The 16,460-nt window shown below is 50.1% G+C and overlaps 3 protein-coding genes across 6 annotated transcripts in view; all 3 read left to right on the plus strand.

The window, feature by feature from the left end:
- The window catches only part of ABHD17C (abhydrolase domain containing 17C, depalmitoylase), a 30,603-nt gene extending 26,262 nt beyond the window's left edge, over positions 1-4,341 (plus strand). The window contains exon 3 of the mRNA XM_009502616.2: positions 2,851-4,341. Within this exon, the coding sequence (XP_009500911.2) occupies positions 2,851-3,070 (220 nt within the window). The 3' untranslated portion in view covers positions 3,071-4,341. The remainder of the gene's footprint in view (positions 1-2,850) is intronic.
- Positions 4,342-7,646: 3,305 nt separating this feature from the next.
- The window catches only part of LOC104049974 (inactive cell surface hyaluronidase CEMIP2), a 57,747-nt gene continuing 48,933 nt past the window's right edge, over positions 7,647-16,460 (plus strand). Inside the window, exons 1-5 of one of the 3 annotated variants that reach the window (XM_064456268.1) lie at positions 7,647-7,759; positions 7,842-7,994; positions 10,292-10,792; positions 15,354-15,494; positions 15,643-16,204. In XM_064456268.1, the coding sequence (XP_064312338.1) occupies positions 7,735-7,759; positions 7,842-7,994; positions 10,292-10,792; positions 15,354-15,494; positions 15,643-16,204 (1,382 nt within the window). In that variant the 5' untranslated portion in view covers positions 7,647-7,734. Of the gene's footprint in view, positions 7,760-7,841; positions 7,995-10,291; positions 10,793-14,832; positions 15,495-15,642; positions 16,205-16,460 lie in introns of those variants that run through there. The other 2 variants (XM_064456270.1, XM_064456269.1) reach the window with 2 other exon arrangements.
- Positions 11,611-16,460, plus strand: part of CEMIP (cell migration inducing hyaluronidase 1) — a 117,256-nt gene continuing 112,406 nt past the window's right edge. For both annotated transcript variants that reach the window (XM_064456271.1, XM_064456272.1), the window contains exon 1: positions 11,611-14,839. The gene's annotated coding sequence lies outside the window, so the exon portion shown is untranslated. The remainder of the gene's footprint in view (positions 14,840-16,460) is intronic.

Consider the following 16,460-nt stretch of genomic DNA (forward strand, 5'->3'; position numbering starts at 1 on the left):
CATTTGACCCAGTTTAAATGATGGGAGAATGTGAGGGGGAAGCCAGTCTCCTTTTAGCAGTGTATGTAGACCTGGGGAGGGTGAGAGGATGCACAGATAAAAAGCTAAGTGGTCCTTGGAAGGGAGAAGACGAAGCAGAGACCCACTGAAGTCATGTGCAAAGCTTGCCTTTGCTTCAGAAGGTCATGGTTGCAGTAAATGTAGTAGGGGATATTCGTAGTATTAGTTATGTTTGGTTTATTTTGGTTACAACAGATTAAAATTAGAAGGTGGGGGAGGCCGTAGATATAAATCTGTATTCCAAAACAGCTGGAAGTAATAGTGGCTCTTACAGTATCTGTGTCCACTCCCCATGTTTAGAATTTTTCCAAATAGGTTATTAGTTAAATGAATAACTAAATTGAAGGTGCAGTCAGAATTTGAAGCACACATACTCCAACTCATTCATCATCCTCAGACCTAAAATCCAGTATTTACAAATGCTTCTGTGAGAGGGGAAAAAACAAAGCCTTAAAAGTAGCTCTGATTACAAAAGTAACAGTGATTACCTAATATCAGCCAAATCAAATAATAGTTTAAAAAAGAAAAAGTGGGAGGGGGAACAGTGACAACAGATGTACTGTAGCACTTGAGTATTTTGTTCTTGCCTTACTGAGCTGTTCGTTGCTGTCAGTCTGACTTCACTTGTGCTGTTAGCAGTGAAAATGAATTGCAGTGCACTTCTATGAATGTGCACAGCTCAACTGTCGTGTCTTCGTGATGGGAAACAAAATAGTTCTATATGCACCTACAGTGGCTTGCTATTATGTGCATTCTGTGTTGGGATTCCGTGAGAATTTGGTCTCTGTAGATTTTTCTAGCTGCAGAGCGGCATGGCTAAGAATGCTAAGTAAGCCTAATGTGCAGTTTAAATACTGCCTTTTGAGTTGCTGAGTTGGCAATGGGACGCTTTCCAGTTTTCTGCAAAATACAAATATTACCTAGCTTAATGGTCTGTGAATATGTGAAAAAAATGTTTCATTATCTAAATACTGAAGTGAAAGGGCTTTCCTACAAGAAATGAGAATTTAACATCATTTTAGTGGCTAGATGCTTAAACATCTCTGTAGCTGTACGTAACTGACATGTCTGTCATGTAGTGGAACTCTGGGACAGACCATTTATGGGCTTAAGACTTCCGTTTAGATCGCATGTTGGTTATGAAATATTTACGCTTGGCTATGATATTAATCCAGGGATTAAAATTATGGAAAAACAAATCTGCATTATTCTGATGTCTCTCATGTTCTTGAGATGTTTTTCTGTATTCAGCATAGTTGCACACAACTCAAGTTCCAGACAGGAAAAGTGAAATAGGCTGCATTTTAATTTTAAATAACACTTTTCCTCTTTGAATGACACTAAGCCTGTTTTTTTGGAGAAGTATTGAGACAGAGACAGAAATGTGTTTACACTCATCTGTTTACTGGAATACCAGTGACAGTTCTCGAGAATACTAAATGCTGAGACTTCTATGTGTGAGGTTTAGTGCTTCAGTCTATATCTGAATTTTTAATTAACTTTGTATTTTTATAAAGTTTCTTTAAACCTGTTTTTAAGCCCGTGTATGTTGGCATCTGTATTTTTTAATCATTTTAAGCTGTCTTGATCACTTTGTAAAGTCTCTAGTCTTACCAAAATTGCACACTTTCTTGTTCTTCAGGAGCAGGAAAATCCAAACACCTTTTATCAGATAGCGTAAAGAAATAGACTTGTCCTTCTGTCAAGTTGAATATTAACGCTACTAATTTTTCCACCCGCTTCATTCCATACTCTGCATAAAGTCCTGAGATAATTCCTCTATTTGTTGATGTAAGTGGAGCTGGTAGGAAGCTGAGAGGTCATTAGCACTTGGTGTCTGTATACTGGTTTGGAATTATTGGTAACTACCAACATGCAATGGCTGGCTGGAAATAAAAGCTGATGCCTGTGTGAAGACAGAGAAAGCCGCTGTTTGCCACTTCGAAGTTCCTGTGCTACCAGTATGCTTCATAATTGGGGTTTTCTGGCCTGAACTCACCCTTGTCACTCTTCCCTTTCCTCTGAACCCGTTTTCCTGTGAGAGGTAGTCACTAGCTGTACTGGTCTGCTAAGTGTAGCTGCAACAAAAGGAAAACAGGTTTACTTTAAGGCTGCTTTGCAGTCAGAGCTGGAGAAGTTGGTTGCACAAAGTAAAATCCTGTGTGAGTTTCTTTTGGTTTGCAGCTAAATGTCCTTGTGTAACACTCCCACAGTTTTCTCTTTTGTCATTTGAACTTAAACGGTACAAAGAACAAACTGGTTTTTTTAGCTGAATCTGCCTCATTTCGGGGTTTAAAGGCAGGTTCAAACTTCATGAGCTGAGGCGCTTTTTTTAATGAAGTCGTGTGACTGGAATGGAGTTAATTAGGAACTAATCTGTTAAATTGGAAGGTGCTAATGTGTAACGTGAAGAGTCCACACTGGCAGCATGTCCCATGGAATCTTGCTTGCCTCAGTGGTTTTTCTGATAGGTTTTCTCACTGTTTTGGGGGGCGGGGGGTGGGCGGCATGTGCCAAGCTTTATACGCATGCTGCCCATATGAGCTTCTTGTCGTTAGAACTAGTGGGATAATGCTGATGGTGGCGCAGGCTCCTGTTCACAGTGTATTTTGGAAATGAGCCTTGTTCCTTATCGCTTGGGCAAAATTCCAATGTTTTGCAGCCATTTAAAAACATGCAGGGGTAACTGGATCACGTTTCAATAGTTATTCAATAGTTAATAGCTTGCTTTCTTTAATGGTATGAAGGTTAAAGCCCCAAACTGAGCTGTTTTTCTTTTCCATCCCCCAGCATTGACAAGATATCTAAAGTAACCTCTCCTGTGCTGGTAATCCATGGTACCGAAGATGAGGTAATCGATTTCTCCCACGGCCTGGCTATGTACGAGCGATGTCCACGAGCGGTAGAGCCCCTCTGGGTGGAAGGGGCTGGGCATAATGACATAGAGCTTTATGCACAATACTTAGAGAGACTAAAACAGTTCATATCTCATGAACTTCCCAACTCCTGAAGAAGCCTACCTGATTTTACCTCAGTTACTGTGAACGGAAGAAATTACCTGGTTTTGCACATGCTTTAACTGGATAGCTGTAATAGCTTTATACTATGAAGAAATACCCTGTCTTTAGGGTGTTCTAATCAAACATCTGATGAAATTTGTCTTTTATATCTGGAAATTACTCTACTAATGCACACAAATATGGTCAACTACTGTAAATCCAACAATTTTTAGCTTTGTTGCCCTGAAGGAAGTGGGAACTAGCTGCTTATGGGGACACTTTTTACCTAGTGCTGTATTAATCGAAGATCAGTTTTCTGTCTCACTTCAGATGATTTATAATTCTGTCCTACAAAGACTTCTGGTGTTCTCGGTGGAGAACACAACTGTTATGAGCTACAGCTTGTTCTGAACAATCAGTCATGGGTTCAATCTAAGGGAGTACTTCCTCTGTAAAGTTTCTAGCTGTGGTATTGTAACTGGGAAGTTATTGTGATGAAGTTCCCCCTCCTCCCTTCTAGTGTTCTTTTGTTAACTTACTGATCTTCCCGAGTAAATTATTTAAATATACTTTTTCCTGAAGATAAACTACTCTATGGGGCTAAACTCTGTAACGACCTCTCCATTACCTGTGTAAACATAACTGGAATATTCTTAAAGGAAGTAGGGACAAAATTGCTTTTGTTTAAAAATAAATGTGTAAATTTACTACTAGAAAACTCATTTTAATATTCAGATTGTCTGAATAATAGCCATAACAGACATTTCCTTCTGTAAAGCATTCCTGTAGACTTTTTAAAAGTACTGTACATATTTGAATTTACATTGTGCATAGATTCTTAATTGGTAGTTTTAATTTAAGTCTAGTTACAATAAACTGCAAAATTCTGGTTTGTATATGATTGAATACATTTTGTTAAAATATGTTTTTATCCCTATATTATTTTGCTATTAAAGTTTTATAAAGTTTCCAGGACAAAAAAAAAATTTACACATTTATGTTTTGATGAATTTATGTAACTAAATTTTCATTGAGCTGATCTTTTTAGTTGGGAAGTAATTTGATTCTTTGACACTGGAATCGCACAGATTATGCATCAGAAATGCAAGACACTTAAATTGTTACACTACTAGCATAGGTCTAATTTTCCAAATTTAAAGGCCTTAAATGTACTGTAAGCCTCAGATTGTTGTATAAATTGATCGCGATTGATTGCAGTTTGTGTCCTGTTGCTGGAATGCAACACAGTGATTGTAATGGAATAAAGGATGCATGGATTAGAGCTTGCTGAATTTTTGAATCTTACTTGGCATGTAATTTTCATACACAAGGAAAGTGTACAGTACAGGTTACTTGACAGAGTAACATGAATTTCATTACTTAGTTCCTTCCTTTCAAGGAAAACTCTCCTAAAGTACAAAGCCACATTTCCATGAAGCTTGGTATGTCAATCAAATGTAGAAGAGATTATTTTTAAATGGTGTTCAGCTGGTAAAGAAAAATCATGATTCATTGCCTGGAAGAAATGTTTGAACACAGTTGTCATGAGTCCTTATAGCAGGCCTGCAGTTAATTTTCAGCACTGCACGTGTGTCTATTGTCTTTAATTATTGACTTGGCCCTATTACTGTAAAAGGAGAAAAACTGGTATTTTCACTTACAGTGGGGGGAAATGAGGACACCCATCCTGTTCCACGTCATCTGGATCCTTAGAATTTGGATTTGTGCATCTGTGTTGTCCAGGCTTCAGTTTTAAATGTCCCAAGCAGCAGGGCCCCCGCCTGTTCTTTTGGTGACTATTCCAGCCAAAATTGGCAGGTTTCGCCTAATCGTCACCTCAAGCTTGCCGCTTCCCTCCTGTATTTTAAACAAATGTTCAGATACGCACCACTTTCTTGTTGCACCTTCGTAAAACCACAGTGGATTTTCTTCCATTTCTACATTTGTTCTTCCTGAGGCTAGAGCCCTGTGGAAGCAAAGCTGATGTCTGGGGTGTAGGTATTCAGGGTAACGTTTGAAAGTGTAAGCCTGTCCGTGTAGTGACTTGGGGAATTTAAAAAAAATAATTAGGCAGTGTGTTTTTGATACCAACATTGGACTTCGTGTTGCTCTGAAAACTTCAGCCTACAATGTTTCTTCTCCTTATAACCCCTTATAGCTACCCTTTTACTTCAACAAACTGGTATTTTTAACCTTTTCCCTATAAACTGATTTTTTTTAAATTAATTTTTTAACTCCTGCAGTCATTTTATGACTTGTCTTTGCATTTGCTTTGCTTTTCATCAGTATTCCTCTGTTAATGAGAACTACAAATCTGAGTTCAACATTCTTAGGTATGTCCCATGGTCTCTGCACATGCAGCCTGAGTTCATGGCATTCTGGCTTAACACGAATTTCCACTTGTACTGTCTTATTTGTCCAAATTCCTGCCTAGCTAATTCTCAGACGTGCCTCGCTGTTCTTCTGGCTTCTGTGTTGCTTGCTTTGCTTTGCAAGTTCATCTGTGTTTAGCTAACAGGAGTGTGTTGTGCTGTTAATTCAAATATTAATGACCCATCAGTGATCCACTGGAGGGGATCTTCTTCCTTCTCTTGTAACTCAACAATTTGTTTACCTGTTTGGCCTCTTAAATAATTTTCCTTGTAGCCCTATTCCCATCCAAGAGTTCTTAAATGAATTCTGGAATGTTTATAATTTTCTGACCTAGCCTTTACACAAAATAAATAGTAGTAGTGTGCGTCTCTATATAGTTAACTTGTACCAAAGCATCACTATTTCAGGCATTTCAAAACAGGTCTGCTGGTCGACATTAGAATTATTAGTTGAAAAAACCTGTGGCCAACTCATGAAACTACTTATAAGACAGTGGGTCTCAGGGTCCCCTTTTGTGTAAAGAAAAAGGGTTAGAACAGAATTTTTAAATTATGGGAAAGGGGATGATGTAAGGTTATGGAAGAGAAACTTTGGGCTCAAAAATAGTCTACTGCAGCAAACTGCTAACATTCTCTCATTTAAATGTGTAACATGGGCCTTTACAAGACTTGTTATGCATATTTTAGAGCTACCAAGGTGTCACTGTAAAAATGGCTGGACAGATTATGCAGCGGTCCTTCCAAGGGTGTAGGTGATTGCTAACGTTTTTTTTCCTGATGTGGATGCACTATCCATTTTTCCTGTGTGACTCACTGTCTCTGTTCGTACAGTACAGCCATGAGTGAGGTGCAGCTTGTTTTCAGGAAGGTAAGATGTGACACAACTGTGTTTCTGTCAGTAGGTGTCTACTGTTTGTACTTTGAAAAAGCCAGAGGAAAATATTTGTTAAAACTTTAAAGGTAGCATTTTCCAAGGAATTTGATACACATCCTTTTTAAATTTATGTAACTGTTATGAATTTAACTTGTATTCACATGGAGACCCATTGCCTGTGTTGCGTCTGCTGCGTTTTTCTTCGTCGCTTCTCCATGTCATTGCTGTAACTTGTGGCAACCCTGCTCTGGGTGCTGACCCTTTAGCTTTCTAAATGCCCAGACCTGTATTTACACATAGGATTGCGCACATCTTTTACACACACTGCATCCTACTTGCTTTTTCTAAACGATGCTAAACATAGAGGTAAAGAACCAATGCGCTTTCTTTCTCCAGTTGTTCGTTCAGCAGTAAACCTTGATTGTTCTCATTTGGAAAATGTTTTCTTCCCTACATCTGTTGTCAAGAAGGTAAATTAATGATCTCATTTAAGGCCATTTGACTTATTTCTCGATATCCTTCTTTGTGGAATTCACCAGCCATTTTAGCTCTGAAATATCTTGTGTTGCAAATGCGGTTGTTCTGTACTCCGAGCACTGGTTATGGGTAGGGTGGCTCTTTGATGATGGGCACTCGGCTGCTGAGAACAATGAGGCCAAGCACAGAAACTACCTGCTTAGTATCTATTGCTTTCAAAGCCCGGCAGTAGTTCTTAGGTCAGATGGGTGTGAATTTCAAAGCCGGAGGTTGTATTCCAGCTGTGCGGTATTTGGGTCTCATAACTTTGCTACAACGGTGAAAAGGCCAAGCTGGTCCTTGCAGCAGGAGAGTGAGCGCTACTCCTTCGCCGCTTGGCCCCTGGCAACGTCTGGTTTTGGAGCTGGTTCCTGCAGTGCTCAGACTAACTTTGCAGAAAGTTGCTGTCTTTGGTTTTTGATTTTTGAACACAAAAACATCCCCAAACCTCCCAGAAGACCCCTATACCTTCAGCATGTTAATTGTGAATAGTCTTCCGGTTCCTCTAAAGGTAAACGCGCTTCGTTCGGGCGTTGCCGGCGCCCCGGCGGGGTGGTGGGCGGCACGTTGCTTTCTGGGGTACAGCTCTGGGTCTGCAGGTCTGCCGGGGCGCGGGGGGCTCTCCTCTGGGCCACCGTCCCTGCTGAGCACACGGCCGTGCTCGCTCTTCTGCTCCGCGGGGGACGTGGCTGCAGCTTCTCCCTTCGGCGGGGAGCGCGGCACCGCCGCTCCCCCGGGCCGCGGGGCAGCGCTGGAAGTGCCGGCTGGCGGCGGCTCCCGACATAACCAGCCCTTGTCTCCCGGCGCGGAGGGGCGGGGGGGGGGAAATACCTCCTGCCGCAGCCCGGGCCGCCTCCCAGCCGCCTGGGCTCCGCGCCCGGGGGCGCCGGCAGCCGAGGGAGAGCCGCCAGCGATGCCGCTCCGCCGGGCGCAGCCGGGTAAGGGGCCGCCGCCAGCGGGGGGAGCGGGCGGGGGGAGCCGGGGGGCTCTGCGGGGCCAACCCCTCTGTCTGTGTTACAGGTGCCCCCCCCGCGCGGGCCGCCCCGGGCCCCCCGAGGAGCCCCACCGCCCCCCGGCTGCCTGCGCTGCTCCTCCCGCTGCTGCTGCTGCTGCTGCTGCCGGGCGCCCGGCCCGGGGCGCCGGCGACGAGCCTCAGGAGCCAGCAGCGACACGGTGACCCCCTCCCCGCGAGCGCCCGGCGGGGGGTGGGCAGAGCAGGCGCGGAGGAGGAGGAGGAGGAGGAGGAAGGCGGCGCTGCGGCCGGCCGGGGCCGGGGCCGAGCCCCGCGGTGCGCGCCTGGGAGCGGGAGCAGCCCGCCCTCGGCAGCCTCGGCCCCTGGATGGACACCCCGGCCTGGGCTGACCCCGCTCCGGCGGGGCCGGGGGTGCCCGGGCTGGAGCTGCCCCGGGACAGGAGAAGGAGCGTGGCTGCTAGGGCTGACCCCTACTTTTATCTGGAGGAAATAAAGGGAAGGGAGACGCACCTCTGGTTTCCAGTTGGACTGCAAGACACAGGTCGATGGCACGATTTGACTGTGGCTTTGGAGGTGACTGCATGCAATGGGCCCTTTAGTTCCTCAGGCCTTTTCTAGTTTAAGGGCTGCCTTTGAAGACAAGCTATTGATCCAAAGTTTTGTTTATTCTAAATAACGTTTTACACAGCAGCTTATTCTAGAAAGCCTGCAGACCTACTTAAAGATTTAACATTGCTTGCGTTTCAAGTCACTCCGCTGCAGCGGTGCCATTAGGCGCACTTAGGGACGCTTTGGGCCTGCCCCAAAGCCCTTTCCCTTGGGCTCAGACCGGCGCCAGGCGGACGGCAGCGGCGCGCCCAGTCCTGCTCCGCATGGGCCATCTGCCCCCGACGCACCTGCGCAGGAGGAGGGGGTACTACGGACCCCGTATTACTGGGGTCATCTTAGAGCTGGGCCTCCTTCCTCTCTCCTTGTTCCTCCCAGGGATCTCGCACAAGCGGTTTGCTCCCCTCCACGTTAGCCCACCAGTAAACTGGTTGAAGAGCTCATTGATCTCCCAGGGGTCTTATGAATAGGGTTCTTGCAATGGCTATCGATTGCACGGAATGAAAGATGCAGTAAAGATGCAAAATGCTGCTTTCATTATGACATATTCCCGAGTTACCCGCTGCCATCTAGTCCTAGCAGTCATATTTTGCAGTTTCTAAGTAATACGGGGTTATATTTCAGGGATGAATTACAGCCATAAATGTGCAGTTTAATAGGTAAGATTCCAACATAATAGTAGAATACTTAACTAATATAATTACAATGTGCAAGCAATCCACTGGACCGTAAGTCATGACTACTTGAAGCTGATATTTTAGTCTTGGAATCAAATTAATAAAATTTAAAAATACCTGAAGCTTCCCAAACCTGCTGGACTGGGATCTACCTCTAGGAAATAGAACATTCTTAAAAATCTTTTTCTTTGCTTAGAAATGAAAAGGAAGGCTGCAGGCATGTTCTGGGGCTCCCAGGACGTGACCTCCAGCCTTCAGCAGTATGCCGTTAAAACATTAACTATTTCAAGCACTTCTGGCTAGATGCAATTAAGTTTTGGGTTCCTTGTCCCTTTTAATTATTAGAGCTTTCTTGTGTGCTTGCAGCCCTACTTATCGTGAAGTCCCAGCCTGCTTGTGTTGCATTTAATTTTTTTATTGATCAGTTCTCAGGGTGTAAATTGAACCTTCAGGCTCAGCCTGAATGAAGGAGAGCTGGGTAGGGAGACCGCCTTAGAAGCAAATTCAAGCTCCAGAGAGTCCGGATTCTCCCATGCTGGTACCTTCTTGTCGGCAGGACAAAGCTGCTGTGGCCTGTGAGCAGCAGCAGCTTAACCCTGGCACACCAGGCAAATGGCTTTAATCAGCAGGCGGAGACCAGAGAGATCACCCACCCAGAAAGCAAAACTGAGCCTTTCATTTAAACCTGACCTGTATCTATTGGGAGCCTAGAGGCTGGGCTGGATCCTGGGGCTGGACACATCATGCAAACAGCCCAGCCAGGAGTGCAGAAGATTCCTTTCTTAGTCATGTATGAAAAAAAGGCTTCTATAGACTCTAATGGGAATAATTATTTTTTGTAATGTTTTTTAGAAAATTGATATGGAATAGTAAATACTTTGCTGGTGATTGGGTTTTTTTTTTAGGAATCTGTGTACTCTGGAGTGTCTGTATGTATAACAAAGATCATTTTCCTGGGTATTACAGAAAATTAGGTTAAATTAAAAGTTGCAAATAATTGTTATTACATTCCAGTACCTAAAAACTTATCTATTGCAAGTCTATTGATTTGGCCTGTTGAAACATTCAATAGGTCTGTCAGAGTACTGTAGCAATCTGCACTGCATCCAGGGCTACAGCAGAGCACTGAGATATATATACATTAAGAAAGAAACCCACCAGGATTTTTCACTGTTCATGTTTAATAGGTTTTACTGTATTTATGATTATTTCAGAACTTAGCCTGAATCCCAACAGTTCTTTGTGGGATACGGATTATGAAGGACTGTTGCACAGTAAGAAAATGCTTCCTGGGACCGTGGGCTCGTACAAACCCTCCAGCCCGTTCAGGAGCAGATCTCTGCTGAGCCACCAGGGAAGGAGAAGTTTGCTAACTCAGAACCTGGGCCAGAAACCACGAGAAAAGCAGTTTTCCTGTGACATGCTCCTTAAACTCTCCAGATATATTTTAATGGATACCTTTCAACCTAGCTTGGCCTGGAATCTCTTTCGGTTTTATAACTGTGATCGAGAAGTCAACCTGCCCAAAATTCATATCAGTCCTCTCAAGGTGGCCCAGCACAAGGTGAAGCCGTTCTTGCTACGCAGGGTGGTTCAGCTCCTCAGGAATATGGGAGTGTTGTCTGAAGCTCAGCAGTCCAAGGCCTTCTCTCTGCTCAAGAAGCAAATGCTTACACCAAGGAAAATGCTGTTGAAGCCCAAAATGGAACAAAGTGGTAGGTATTTAAGGAGGAGATGTGGTTTTGGTATCTCAAGTGTTTTCTGGTGCTGGGTGAGCGGAGCTGGGGAGCCAGGCTCAGTGCTGCCAGGGCGAGGGGTGCACATCACTGGATGCAACCTGGTACGTGGTGGTCCTGTGTTGTGCCAGGGGCCGGCATTCAGGCTGACGCTCAGCTCAGGCTGACACTTAGGCTCGGCCCTAAGCAGGAGGTCTGTGATGAGGCGGGTAGGAAGCAGTCACTGTCTGTCTGTGGAAGAGGAGATGCTAGGTGAAGGCTGGCAGGGTGTGCGGACGGCAGTCGCTGCAGACAGGCCATTATAAGGAGACAGTCTGGGGGAGTCAATCCAGGCACTAGAAGCCGCGCTGTGGTAATGCGGTGCCCGGCTCGGGGGTGCTGCCAGGCCCCGGGGGCAGCCCGGAGGTGGGCATTGGCGGGGTGCAGCTCCCCGGGGCCCGGCGGTGCCAGCGCTGCCAGCTCCCGCCAGAAGCGGATGCGCTTCACTCCCCTGCCCCGAGGTGCTGGTTTTGATCGAGAAAGAGTTAATTCTCGTCACTGCAGCACCTGTAGTAGCCAGGGCCTGTGGAAATAGAGCTGCGCTGCACCGGCATGGGAAAGCGGGTCTGGGCAAAAAGGGCGGGGGGGGAACCCAAGAGAGTTACAGGAGATGCGGCCGAGAAGAGGAACGACACACGTTGCATTTGTTAATTAGCGTAATGCAGGAGCTACCGGCCCGCCCCGGGCTGCGGGATGCGCGGGCGGGGCGGGGCGGGGCGGGGCGGGGCGGGGCGGGGCGGGGCGGGGCGGGGCGGGCGGCGGCTGTGCAAGGGCGACACCTCGCGGCCGTCGGCGGCGCCGCAGGGCACGGTCCCCCCCGCCCCCCCCCCCCGGCCGGCGGCGGAGCGGTGCCCACGGGCGTGGGGGGGCGTGGGGGGCCCGCGCAGCCGGGTCACCCCGTGGTGCCTCCGGTTCCCTGCCCCGTGGGAGCCGGGTGCTGCTCAGCGGATGCTGACTCCGCTTCTCCTTCCCTTCTCTGGGTAGTAAGGAGGGAACAGGGAACCGTCCAGGGAGGGAGGGTGCCCGGGAAAATCACCTCCAGAGGAGGAACCATCCTGTCTCTGCGTTCGTGTGCGAGATCTGTATCCCTGGGGAGAGGTGTTTGTGGCTCTGGGAGCCAGTTCGTCCTCCGCCGACTTATTCAGAGCGACTGCTTTCTGCTGTTGCCGTAAAATGAAACCTCGCTGGGCATCGATATTTGTTATTGAATGTGTCCGTAGGCAAAGCATTACACCACGCCGGGACATGAGAGGGCCGAGGTTGCCTCATACCTCGTAGCCCATTACAGAAAATGACCCGTTTCTGTTTGTTAGCAAGCTAAACTTCAGTTTACATCCAACAATAACACTCGAAAGAGGATTTGGGCTGGTTATTTTTGCAAGGAAGAGTTACACGAGCTGTAGTCGTGTTTGAGGCAGCGAGTGGTAGTCGTGATTTCCCAATCGCAGGTGAGAGGATGTTTGGGAATGTTCTTGCGCTCAGGATGTGTCCTGTAACCGAGCGCTGTGGTGTAAGCGTCAAACCGGGGCTGCTGCAAAACAAATATCATCTCAGAAAATGAAATTTGGAAAAGAGTGAAAGGAAGACAGGTTAGCTCCTGAGCACCCAACTACAGATCACAATAGGCGCTTCTGTGTTTTCCTTAGAGAGAGACAGGGATCTTTAGAAAAACAGCCTGATATGTCCGGTCTTGCCTATGCTGACATTTTCTTCCTTGGGCCACTGAAAACTTAATACAGGAGGAAATGGCACTGAAATAATTTACCTGAAGGTAGTTCTTTCAGTATCAGATGAGTGTATTTCTGTGGATTTTGAGGGTACAGAGGGAAAACGGCTTTGAAGGATTTAAACAGTGCTCACACCTTAAAAATATTGGGTTCTTGTTCAGGAAAAGTCCCATGGAAACCGGAGTGACTTTGGCTTTGCTGATCATTTCACAAGGCCTGCAAAAGGCTGGCGTGAACCAAAGCTTGTGCTACATTTACTTCACTATTACTACATTAGATTAATCGTTGTTGCCTTTTATTTGGATTGCAAGCCCATGAAATCTTTTGCACAGAGTAAATACTTTAAAGATGTGCCAGATTTCTAGGGCCCCAACAGGTGTAAAAAAAAAAGGTTCAAGTCGTCCTCTACCTCAAATTTTGCGCTTCTAGAACTGTTGAATTCAGAGCATTCAGTTAGTGTGTTTTAAGCAAAATACTCTTATTTGTCTTGTCTTGCCTGAAACTTCCACCAGTAGATAAACCGTTCTCAATAAAAAACCAACTGAGCACTGCTTTCCCATGACCTGCGTTCATAGATATCATATTCAGATAAAGGAGGCACAACGCTGACTAATGCTGCTTTTTTGGAAGGAAAATGACAAAAGCTATTTGAGACAGGACCAGAAGTGCCAGCACTAAATGACAGATGAACAGCTGGTAGCAAAGGTGGCAGCTCTAACGTTTCCCTGTATTTATGGAGTATTGAAACTAGGGAGTGTTATCTGGGTTTGTTTCTCTAGGCTGGGTGCTTATCTTCAGGTTCAGCAATACTCTGGCTCCCAGGACAGGGTGTAAGAGAGCGGATGTGTTTTGTGTAGCACAAGTGAGCGTTGCTCCCACTCCAGAGCTGTTGTCTGGAGCGTGGGGCATGGCTGTGCCCCTCGCCCACCCCCCTGCTTCCAGTCTGTTCCCATATTTTGTCTGACAGCACTTGCTCCTTATTAACATAACTATAGCTTCTTTGTGTCCTCTGTCAGAAGAAATCCTGCATCAGAATAAATTTCAGAGGTGACAGATTGGAACAGTTTGACCAGATGATGGCACACAAATGTCTCTGAGATGGGCAGCACCTGTGGCTTTGCACCTCTCTGGCTTTGGCCCTGGGCGGGAGCAGTGGTTGGCACCGTTGCCTGCCTGCTTCTGGCTCGTCCTCTCTGGATGTGGGACTCTGTAGTGGAGATGAGGGATTACATGTAGACTCTGGGAGGGAGAAGGCAGTGGCTGCAGTAAATGTTATCTGTCTTTATATGACCTCAGGAAGCTCAATTATGCTATATTTTAGAACCTATTAAAAATGTGATACTCTGGTTCATGGAAAATGAACCGGTGTGTGATGGTCCTTCTATAGGTAGTGACATGCCCACTAAGACTGGATTTCAGGCAGGAACCTGCAAAAGCCAGGAACGCAGTCTCAGGCCATGGGGATAAAAGCACATGGGTTTCCTTGAGGCCGTGTCTTGTCAGAGCACCTTCTAAGGCTTCTCCTCTCTCTCACCACAGGCTCTGACCACAGGTTGATTTGGCCAGTGATGGGAGGTGAAGTGGCAGATGCCACTCTCTGCTCACCCACTGTCAGGGGAACTTTTGCAGCCGCCGAGTTACAGTGTTCTCTGTAGATCTGCCAGACGCGGGACAGCACAGAGCAAAACACCCCTGCGGAAGGTGCCGGAGGGGCCACCTGCCTCCCAGGAAGGGCCGAGGGGTCTGGGGGCTGGCGTGCCTCAGCCCCCTGCCCTTCTCGGGGAGGCAGCTGGACCCCAGCCGCACGCTTTGCACGGGGTATTTGAGGCCAGCCGGGTGCTCTGCGGGTCTGCACAGAGCCCCCAAGACCCCGGAGAGCCCGGCGGGGAGCCCGCAGCCCCCGGGAGCTGGGAGCGGGGGAAGACCTTTGCGTGCGGGCAGCGGGGCTCTCCCCGGCCCCGAGCAACGGGGCGCCGATCGCAGATATACGTCCAGGCTGGAGGGATCGTCCCCGGCTGGGAGGAGCCAGCAGCTCCGCTGCTGTAAACAGTGCGGGCACCGCCAGCGGTTGGAAGATGGATATAAATAGGGAGGCGGAGGGGAGGCAGCCGGAGCGGAGGAGCGGCAGCTGCCTGCGCCTGTCTGCTCCTGCCTGCTCCTGCCTGCCCCTGCTGGCTGCGGCCAGGGTGCCCAGCAGCCCGGGTCGGGAGCTCCCGGGAGGCGGCGTACAAAGTTTGCGGCTCGGCGCTGCCGGGGATAGGTAAGCGGTCTTTTGCAGCCGAAGTTTGAAACCCGCCCGTCGATCTGCCGCTGGGGTTTTCTCCTCGCCGGCTTTCTGCTCGTTGTGCTGTTGTGTTTGCCTCGCCGTGCCCGGGGTGGTGTGGAGCCGGGGAGTGGGGGAGTTCTGTCTTCGGTCTTGCTGGGTTGAGTGGAGGGAAAGAAAAAAAGAAGAAAAAAACCGACCCGAGACAAGCAAAATGTGCCTTTGCGCCGACTCCGTGCAAAGCGCACGTGTTGCGGGCGGGGGCTGCCCCGCGGCGCGATTGCGGGGAGCGGCTGCGGCGGCCCCGGGGCGCACCGAGCGCGGGGACCCCCCGGGGTGCGCGGCGCCTCCTGCCCGTCGCGCCGGAGCCGGAGCCGGTCCCGGCGCCGCCGCGGGACGCGCCGGGGAGCAGCGAGCGGCAGCAGCGCATCAGGTCGGTACCGCGCCCCTTCCTCCGCGCCCCCCCCCGCCCCGCCGCGCCGCCGCTGCCGCCGCCACCCGTCTCTTGCAGGGCCCTGCCCGGAGGCCGCCCCGCACCTCGCCCCGTGGCGACCCGGCTCCGACACCCGCCGCGCCGCCGTGGTGGGCCGGGGGGCGGCCCTGCGCCTGGAGAGCTCCGCCGCCTTCCACTCCCTCGTCATCCGCGACGGAGGTAAGCGGGGCCGCCCGTCCCCTCGGGGCCGCCGGCTGCCCCCGGAGCCCGGGCGCTGCCGGGGCGGGCGGGCGGCACCTGCCGCTCCCCACCCCCCGCCCGCCCCCGGCGGTGCGCGCCCCCAACCCCGCTGCTCTCCTCTCGGCAGGGAGGCTGGTGTTCGCCGACCGCCCCCACGGGCCGCCCATCACCCTGCGGGCCCGCTACATCCTCATCCAGGACGGCGGGGAGCTGCACATCGGCTCGGAGCGCTGCCCCTACGCCTCGCGGGCCACTATCTCGCTGTACGGGCGCGCCGCCGACGGGGCGGCCGTGGACGGCTTCGGCCAGAAGTTCGTGGGCGTGGGTCGCGGCGGCGTCCTGGAGCTGCACGGCCGGCGGCCCCGCTCCTGGACCCTCCTGGACAAAACCCTGCACCCCGGCGGGCTCCGCCACGGCCCCTACTCCTCCGAGAAGCGGTGGGGCAGCCGCGGGCTCAACCTGCGCGTCCTGGACGCCGGCACGGCGCGGGTGCTGGCGGCGGGGCGCTTCGACACCCACCTGCGGCCCGGCGAGTGCCGGCGGCTGCGCGCCTTCCTGGCCCTCCAGGGCCCCGGCAGCGTGGTGGCGGCCGCCGTCGGGGACTCGGCCGCCCGCAGCCTCACGCTGGAGACGCGGCTGCTGCTGCGGGACCGCCTCGGCAGCAGGCACATCGCCCGCCTGGGCTACAGGTGAGGCGGGCGCGGCGCGGGGACGGAGGGGCGGGCGGGCCCGCGGCGCCACCATGGACAGCTCCGCGCCGGGGCCGCCGCGCCCGCCGGGGGCTCGCCCCGCCGGAGGGGCGCGACCGGGAGCTCTGCCGGCTCCGGCGGGCAGGGGTCCGGCGGGGACCCCAGCCCGGGGAGGGGAGGCATGCCGCGCTGCGCCCTCCCCTCCTGCCCCAGCTCTCCCGGGGATGGAGGGTCCGCAGTGTGGCTCGCTTTGCTC

This window comes from Phalacrocorax carbo, chromosome 7 (assembly GCF_963921805.1).
Source record: "Phalacrocorax carbo chromosome 7, bPhaCar2.1, whole genome shotgun sequence".
NCBI classification, from domain to species: Eukaryota; Metazoa; Chordata; class Aves; order Suliformes; family Phalacrocoracidae; genus Phalacrocorax; species Phalacrocorax carbo.